Raw genomic sequence first — 7,722 nt, 5'->3', positions numbered from 1 at the left:
TCAATCTAGTTACATCGCCCGACCATGTCTTGATTTTTATGTTCTACAGCAGAACGTAAACAGTCTCTAATATATATACTAAAAATAATGCATAAACGCCCGTGAAGGACAAGCTTGACAATGACATCGGATGACTAGTTCTCCAACGCAATTGCTTATAAAAAGGCAGATACTGCCTAAAAAAAATTGTTACTGCCTTTGAGACTTTCGTTCAGCAGTAAAACTTCTTGTCAAAGCCCCCAAACCCAAACTAAACTCTACACAACCACACTTAAACTTTAAGTAGTTCTCAAACAGGCAACACCCCTTTCCCGACAAACAAAACCCTACCTTCCTAACCTCTAATTATGTACCCCTTGTCGCGGTTTTAAAGGGGGCGTCGCTCCGAGGCCACAATACGTACGGACCGGTTTTTCCTTGTACTATGGCAAGGTTTGGCCGCGCAAAAACAACAAATGTCCCCGCAAATACGAAATAAAATCGTCAGACCATCAGCCGAGTCCTTCGGTGGGCGGGGAAAAAAAGGTGTTCGTCAGAATCGTCACTTCCTGTACTGACAGTGGAGGTGTCCTGAGAGTGGAGGTCTGCACCGGAACTGTCCTGAGAGTGGAGGTCTGCATATTTGTGAAGGAGCTCCTATATGGCATTACCCCGCTGAAGCTCACCAAAGTTTAATATATTTCATAGTTTATTGGTCAAATAATGGTTTCTAATGGTTTCTGAGGAGTTTTACTGGAATGAAAGAGCACAGTCTACAGAAGCAACAAAGCAGCATACTGCATTAAACGTGACCTTCACAGAGAGGTTGAAGTTCATGTGGAAAGGAGGCTTCAGTAGTCTGTCTGCACTCTGTTTAGTTGTGCTATCTTACAATCAATATAGTAAATGTGAAGTAAAGTGTGTCGCCAATGTAACCGGTTAGAACTCGAAGTTGCGATGAGGTCTTAAAATGTATGGAAAGGGTCTTAAAAAAGGTATTCAATTTGACTTCAGGATTCCTGCATATACCCTGTTAATGTCTTTCATTTTTGTAAAGCACTTTGAATTGCCTTGTGTTGAAAGGTGCTATTTAAATAAACTTGCCTTGCCTTGGCAGGCTCCTACATTTACAGAAAGTGCAGTGGTAGAATATGTGATCCTTTTTTAAAAAAAAAAAAAAGTGTACATGAATACACTGTCTTGTTTTTCTAGCTCTGTTCTTCAATTTTTGTTATTAGGATTGCAGACGCAGACCCGAGAGCAGCCAGCCTCTAAAGCCATTGTTGTCCGTTTGCCCCGATGATTAATCCTAGATACCCTCTGTAAGAAGCGTTCTGAGGAAAAACAGGAGCTCAGTCATAGTGCCGCAAAAGAAAAAAATAAAGCCTCACTACATCAACAGATTGACTTTGACAGAAAGGGGTGTAGAGAGCAGCGACTGCAAGATCATCCTTTGTATATGATTTTCGATTTTAAATTGAAGAGAACAAGAATTCATTTTAACATGAATATTTCAATCAACATATAACATACGTTGTTTTTTTAACCTTAAATCTTGTTCCCACTAAACATTTATCAGGTTCAACTCCTATAGAAATACACCCAACCTGTATGTGGTTTTGTCTGACGAGCAATACCGTGTGTAAATGTGATGGACAGGACTCCTGGCTTCCTTTAAGTCAAGAGATTTTAAACCGCCGCACCTGTCACCAAACCTGTATGGTGTGCAGGAACTTTGTTGAGTTTGCTAGCCCACACCTTGTGCAACTTTTGAATTTGATTGTTATGTCCGAATTGTTTCTTCAGAAGTCAGAGCCAGAGAAGAACCAAAGCCGCTACAATCTGCGGCGCAGGAAGGTCGATGGAGATGGCAAAGCTGAGGCCAAAGCTGAGGCCAAAGCAGAGCAGCTGGAAGAAAGAGAGGCCAAGATGGCTGCAGCTGCTGCTCCCCCCTCCGTTTCCCTTGACTTTGGAGGGAAGCTAGGTAGTTATAGGATGTTAAGGAAACTACATCCAGTAGCCTGGAGGATGATCTTTAAAGCAAAGACTGCCAACCTTTTTTTAGAGGACAGTAGCATTGTTCTGCAGAGAATTCTACCAATCTGCTCACTCAGTATAATTTATACAAACCAACTAACTAAAAAAGTATGTGTGTGTATATAATACCTTGTCTGCTGGGAGCATACCTGTTTTCAGTGAACAGGCAGTAGCTTCATGTGTGTGTGTGTGTGTGTGTGTGTGTGTGTGTGTGTGTGTGTGTGTGTTTTTGTGTGTGCACATACCTGCCACACTTCTCACACTCCTCCACAAACATGTTTCCATGGAGCTCTGATAGCTTATCCCTGCCAGACAAAATCAAATCAAACACAAAACCAGAAAAATCACTTCAAAAAAGTTCAGACTATTTCAGAATTCCTCAGTTCCTTTCTGCTTTCAAATGTCTGCTTTACACACAGTGCCAACCAGTTTACTTTCCCAGTTTGTTTGCTGTCTCAATGATTTCCTCAGAGAAATAGCATTTCAATGCCTGGCCTCGTCTACCCTGACTGATAGAGTGAAGAGGAAGAAATGCAAGACTGTGAATGAGAGACAAGGCTGGGCTATGTGCTGAATGTGAAGATTGGATTCTTGGCCCTGGGTTAGTCCAAGTGTGTTTGGATGAACCTGAGTCAGATCAAAGAGTTTCTATTATACTGAGCATTATTAGTTATAGTCCCCTGAAAGGCACTATATACATTTAAGTTATTATTATTATTATTATTATTATTATTATTATTAAGCAGTGTTTAAAGATATGGCGCTGTTACAGCTGTTATCACAAAGCAACAGCTTCATATTTAAATAGAAAAGGAGTCGCACTCCAACATTTAACAAACCAGCATGAAACAATATGGTTAGCTCAAACTTACTCTAATGTGGCCAATTAACGTTGAGGAATTCACTGCATTTTCTGACACATTGCATTTCCTCTAAATAAGTATCTCACGTCCACTTGTTCATCCCCTCTCCACTCACTCTGCTGCAACTCCAAATCCTCCTGCACAGGGAGGTAATCTAACCGGATCCAACAAGTTACATGTATGAGCAAACGGAGGCCCTTTTTGGACATTTGCTGCAGGTATGCTGTAAACCAGAAGACCCCCTGACTCTGCAGTACGCTGCTCTTTAGTTACTTTGAGATAATTGTTTGGTTTTAACAATCTTTAATGTTTTCGCAGCTTAAGAGCCATATATTTCCTTCAGGAATGAATCAGGTGGACACAGACATGTACAGAAACAAAGTCATGCTAATGTTGCCCGGTGTCTGATGGGTGGCTATCTCAACGTATGTCATGTGTTGTGGCTGCAATGACTCAATCAACAGAAAATGTATCAAAAGCTATTTTGAAAATCGCATTAAAGTAACAAATTTGATGGTTCTAGCATCTCAGAATTGATTAATTATTTGTATTCACTTAACATAGTAAACTGGCTCACTATGGGTTTTTGACTATTGGTGAGACAAAAAATAAATAAATTAATGACACAAGCTTTTGTTCCAGTGAATAGAAAAGGGCAATTTCCAAGGTTATTCGGCTTCCAACATGAGGGGGATTTTTCATTCCCACTTTGAGTGCTACTAGACGCTTTGTGAATTATCTGTGAAATCACGCATTGCTAGCTTCTCAGTGTGTAAAATGCTTTATGTGTAACCATCATGCTGCAGAACAGAATTACCTCGGGAAGCCTGATCGAGCATGAAGTCCGTCTACATTCTGGCTGATGAGATACTTGAGGTAGCCGGCCCTCTGAAGCCCCAGCAGGGCCAGGTGAGTCAAGCTGGGCCGGGCCTCTTCGAAGGTGGTGTCAAAGTGAGGTGACTCACCGTTTTGCTCCAATGTCCACACCCCCCTTGGACCCCTGAAAGAGAAAATATGATTGAAGTAATGACTGGCAGGAGTTATAATCAGGAGTTGACAGGCGGTAATGCAGTGGGTGGACTGTAAGCATTTCATTTCCTAGCTGGTGTGTGGGTTTCTTTTCAACGCTGAAGTGAGTGTTAGGTGGAAATATTCTGCAAGTTTTGTCCACGAAACTGAGAAAGTGCTGCACGTCTGAGACCACTGGAAATATGACCCAAAAAAAAACTACGCATAAAGATGATCCTACAACAAATAACATAGATTATATGTAGAATAAATGACATTCTACAAAAACATCCTTATGAGCATTTTATAAAAATATCAACAGTCTAAATTGACGAGAATAATGTTACAAAAATACAAACACTGGCTGCTAGCTGGCTCGCTGTTTTTCCCACATGCCCCACCCCGGAACTTGCGGTCTTCAGACTCTGGCCCCGCGCACCAACCTGTGAATCTTCGGGGATAGAGCCTTCAGTATGGCAGCCCCCACTCTCTGGAGCGCTCTCCCTGCGGAGATCCACAACATCCCCACGCTTGACGTCTTCATAAGGGCCCTCAAGTCCCATCTGTCTGCCAAGGACTTTGGCCCCTAATCTATTTGTTGTTTTGTCTGACTAACTGTTCGTCTGACTGCCTTTTTGTTTTTGTTATGTTTGTTTATACTCCTGTTCTTCCTTGTAAAGCGACCTCGGGTCTCATGAAAGGCGCTATAAAAATCTAAGTTATTATTATTATTATTATTACTGACAGGTTTTCTAACTAAAATGTATAAAGTCTGTTGTCCGATTCCTGTTCCTTTAGCCCACCAATTAGCTAAGAGTGTCTGAATGATGAATAAACATGGCAGTACTGCTGCTGTGTAACACCCAAACAGTAGCCATGTTATTTCCATAGTTAGCTCATAAAAACACAGATGCACAACATCTTCATCTCTCAACACTACTGATTCTATGGCCCAATTCCAAATCACACCCTACCCACTCCGTGACGTAGTGAACTCCGCGGAGTGACACTCGCAGCTCAACGAGGCTCCCTCTGTCAGATGGAGGGAGTAAATACAGCGGCAAGCTTTGGAGCCAACTCCCCTCTCTCCGGCAAAAACAGGAAATGCCGTAACTGTACTGTATGTAACAACGGTTTCAAATCAGCATCTCTTGGACAAAAAATTAAATTAGTAACTCAAATAAAACTCCAAACATCTTTAATTGTGTTAATTTTAAAAAGCTCTTTTAGTTTTAAACCTGATGTTTATAAGCTTCTTAGTTTTTGCAACAGTCTGTAAATATACACAACTTTATAATAAAATGCACACATTTACCTAAACACAGGTATGATCCTAAGTTAACAAAATATGAGGTTATCATGAGGTTGTTAACATCGCAGTTTATCAGTGGATGTTGAATGAACAGCTTATTTCCTGACGGACACGCACAGCGTTGAGACCGGTCAGGTAGGGCAGCACGTGAAGTCAGCACCGATGCAGACTCGCTGTTTGAGGGCTTGATAACCCACTCCCCCTCCACACTCGTTGGTTTGGAACAGCACTTAATGTGGCGGACCCTCCGCACGAACGGAGGGGTAGTGTGTAGGGGGTGGATTGGAATTGGGCCTATGATTCACTGCTCCCTCAGCCAAGACTAGTTCAAACAAGTTCTAACATTTACAGAAGGAGTTGTACGCCATCTATTACGCTCTTATCACCATGAGAAGATGCTGCAGGACATGAGAGCCACAGGATCTGTGAAGCCGAGATATATATAGACACACGTTTTGGTGTCGTTAATAATGCATGAACCTGAGGCGCTCAGTTTCTCTCTTGCTAGAGAAAACGTGTGTGTGTGTGTGTGTGTGTTAGTCAGCATTGGGAATATCATTTGTGATAGTGGGCCCCATGTGTACATAGACATATTGGCTTTAATGATATTGCCTTCCAAGGTCATTTCTTGCTGACTGACAGGCAGCCAAACAAATATTAATAGGTCAGGTCTTTACGGGGGAAGTTCTCCAGTTGTGCATATATGAATTCTGACTAGAAGATTCCACCAGAATGAACTCAATTAATGAGTCAAAAGTTCTTCATTTTAAATAAGTGCAAAAGCTCAGCTGGCAAAACTAATTATTTCACTATAATGGAAGACCACAATTTGATTTATTGAAGCGTGTGTGGTTGTTTACAAAGAGCTGAATACAACAAATAATAAGCAAGCACTGCCCTCAACTGCTCATACAGTAGTACTGCAAGAAAAGAGCAGGAGCTTAAGTCGAAAGGTCTATAATTATACCATCCAGAAATGGAGAAAATATTAAAGTGTTTTTGTATTAATGGCATAAAGTTGGTGGTTGTCCACATTTTTTCCCCAGGATCGTAATGTTTTCTAATCAATTTACCAACTAATTCAGTCACAATAAAAATAAATATTGAAGGTTAATATACAAAAATATATATAGGGTCATATACAAATTAACAGAAAGAAACTGTATGGCCTGCAAACACTACTGTATATGGTCATTGGTCACACATAAGCAATAGTGTGCTAGATGTTCAAACCAGTCCTGTAACAAGTTGATTAGGAGCTTTTAAACAAAAAATAAACTTAAACTTGACTTGGGACTGAGTGAGGTCACTGTGCAGAGAGAGAAAATCAGTATGTGTCTGTGATAAAGGGCTATAGATGCTCTGATGACTCTGTGCCTCACCTGAAGTCGGGGATGCCTGTTGAGGTGCTGATTCCTGCTCCAGAGTGGACCACCAGGTACTGAGAGTCTCTGATCAGCTGAGCGAGGGTCTCCACATTCGCCTTGAGCTGCTCAGGACTATCAAACACCTGCAACAGAACAGGAAACAGCTAGTTTAAGAACAGTTGTTAGATACTGGCACAATCAAATATCAGAATATGTTTGTAACAATACCTAAATATCAAGAGTACTTAAGAATGACAAGGGGTTGATAAGGGATGCTTTTCATACAGTAATGTTGTATCACCGGGGTAAGTGGTATTGTCTAATGTGGGTATGATAGCCCTTTCTTCCAATTAACCCTGAAGCCAAACATACATAAACATGGTATGTGTCAATATTATGCAACTTTCAAGAAAGAAACATTTTCACAAGGTAGCAATAACAAACGTTCTAATTAATATGTTGTCTGTCTTTGGGAATTCCTTTGTTGTAATCTGGACATTTTAAATATTGAGTGTGTTGTGGTGTTGCTTTCTGACATTACCGTACATTTCGTAACATTTGTACATGAGTAAACATAGGAATGTATAACTCTGTCTTGTCATGGAGGATTTTTACATTGGTGTTTAGCTTTTATGATGTATTTTCTATTATTTGTAATTGAACTGAACCTAAAAAAGCGTCCTCTTCTGCTAGACTGCTAGCAGTAGATAAGCTAACAAACACAACCCATCGTTAGCTCATGGTCGTTATTTTTTACCTCAGGAAGTCCGCAAACACCTTTGTCTGCGTACGGCGAGAGCCCAGCAGCATAATTCACAGACATTGCTGTTGTAGGTAACGTTGCTTGACTCTATTGTATTGTTTTTAGAAAACTGTTCAAGTATTAAGAAGCGCCAAGGCGGTTCTTCAGTTGTGGTGTTGAACTGACGTCATCTCTTAGCGACGATATGTTCACAACAAGGATTTCCCATGGGATTTCCCCTCATCCAATCAGTCCAGCCAGTACAGGCCTGTACGACGAAGCCAGTTCAACAGACCCTGGATATATTTGGCCCAATTCCCTCCGTTTGCGACCATTTATAAAAAAAAGTGTCATTTTGATAAGGGGGGACCCTTATCAAAAGGTACATTTATTATAAAGGGGGACCCTTATCAA

At 41.0% G+C, this 7,722-nt stretch overlaps 1 protein-coding gene across 1 annotated transcript in view; it reads right to left on the bottom strand.

Moving 5' to 3' along the window:
• Nucleotides 1–7,489, bottom strand: part of sirt6 (sirtuin 6) — a 10,642-nt gene extending 3,153 nt beyond the window's left edge. The window contains exons 1-4 of the mRNA XM_010792958.1: nucleotides 7,324–7,489; nucleotides 6,582–6,709; nucleotides 3,697–3,879; nucleotides 2,262–2,321 (exon numbers count right to left, since the gene is read on the bottom strand). Of these exons, the coding sequence (XP_010791260.1) occupies nucleotides 2,262–2,321; nucleotides 3,697–3,879; nucleotides 6,582–6,709; nucleotides 7,324–7,389 (437 nt within the window). The 5' untranslated portion in view covers nucleotides 7,390–7,489. The remainder of the gene's footprint in view (nucleotides 1–2,261; nucleotides 2,322–3,696; nucleotides 3,880–6,581; nucleotides 6,710–7,323) is intronic.
• Nucleotides 7,490–7,722: the final 233 nt, after the last annotated feature.

Source organism: Notothenia coriiceps, unplaced genomic scaffold (genome assembly GCF_000735185.1).
Source record: "Notothenia coriiceps isolate Sejong01 unplaced genomic scaffold, NC01 NC01_scaffold00036833, whole genome shotgun sequence".
NCBI classification, from domain to species: domain Eukaryota; kingdom Metazoa; phylum Chordata; class Actinopteri; order Perciformes; family Nototheniidae; genus Notothenia; species Notothenia coriiceps.
The sequence above is the reverse complement of the archived record's forward strand: the minus strand, read 5'-3'. Positions and strand labels throughout refer to the sequence as shown.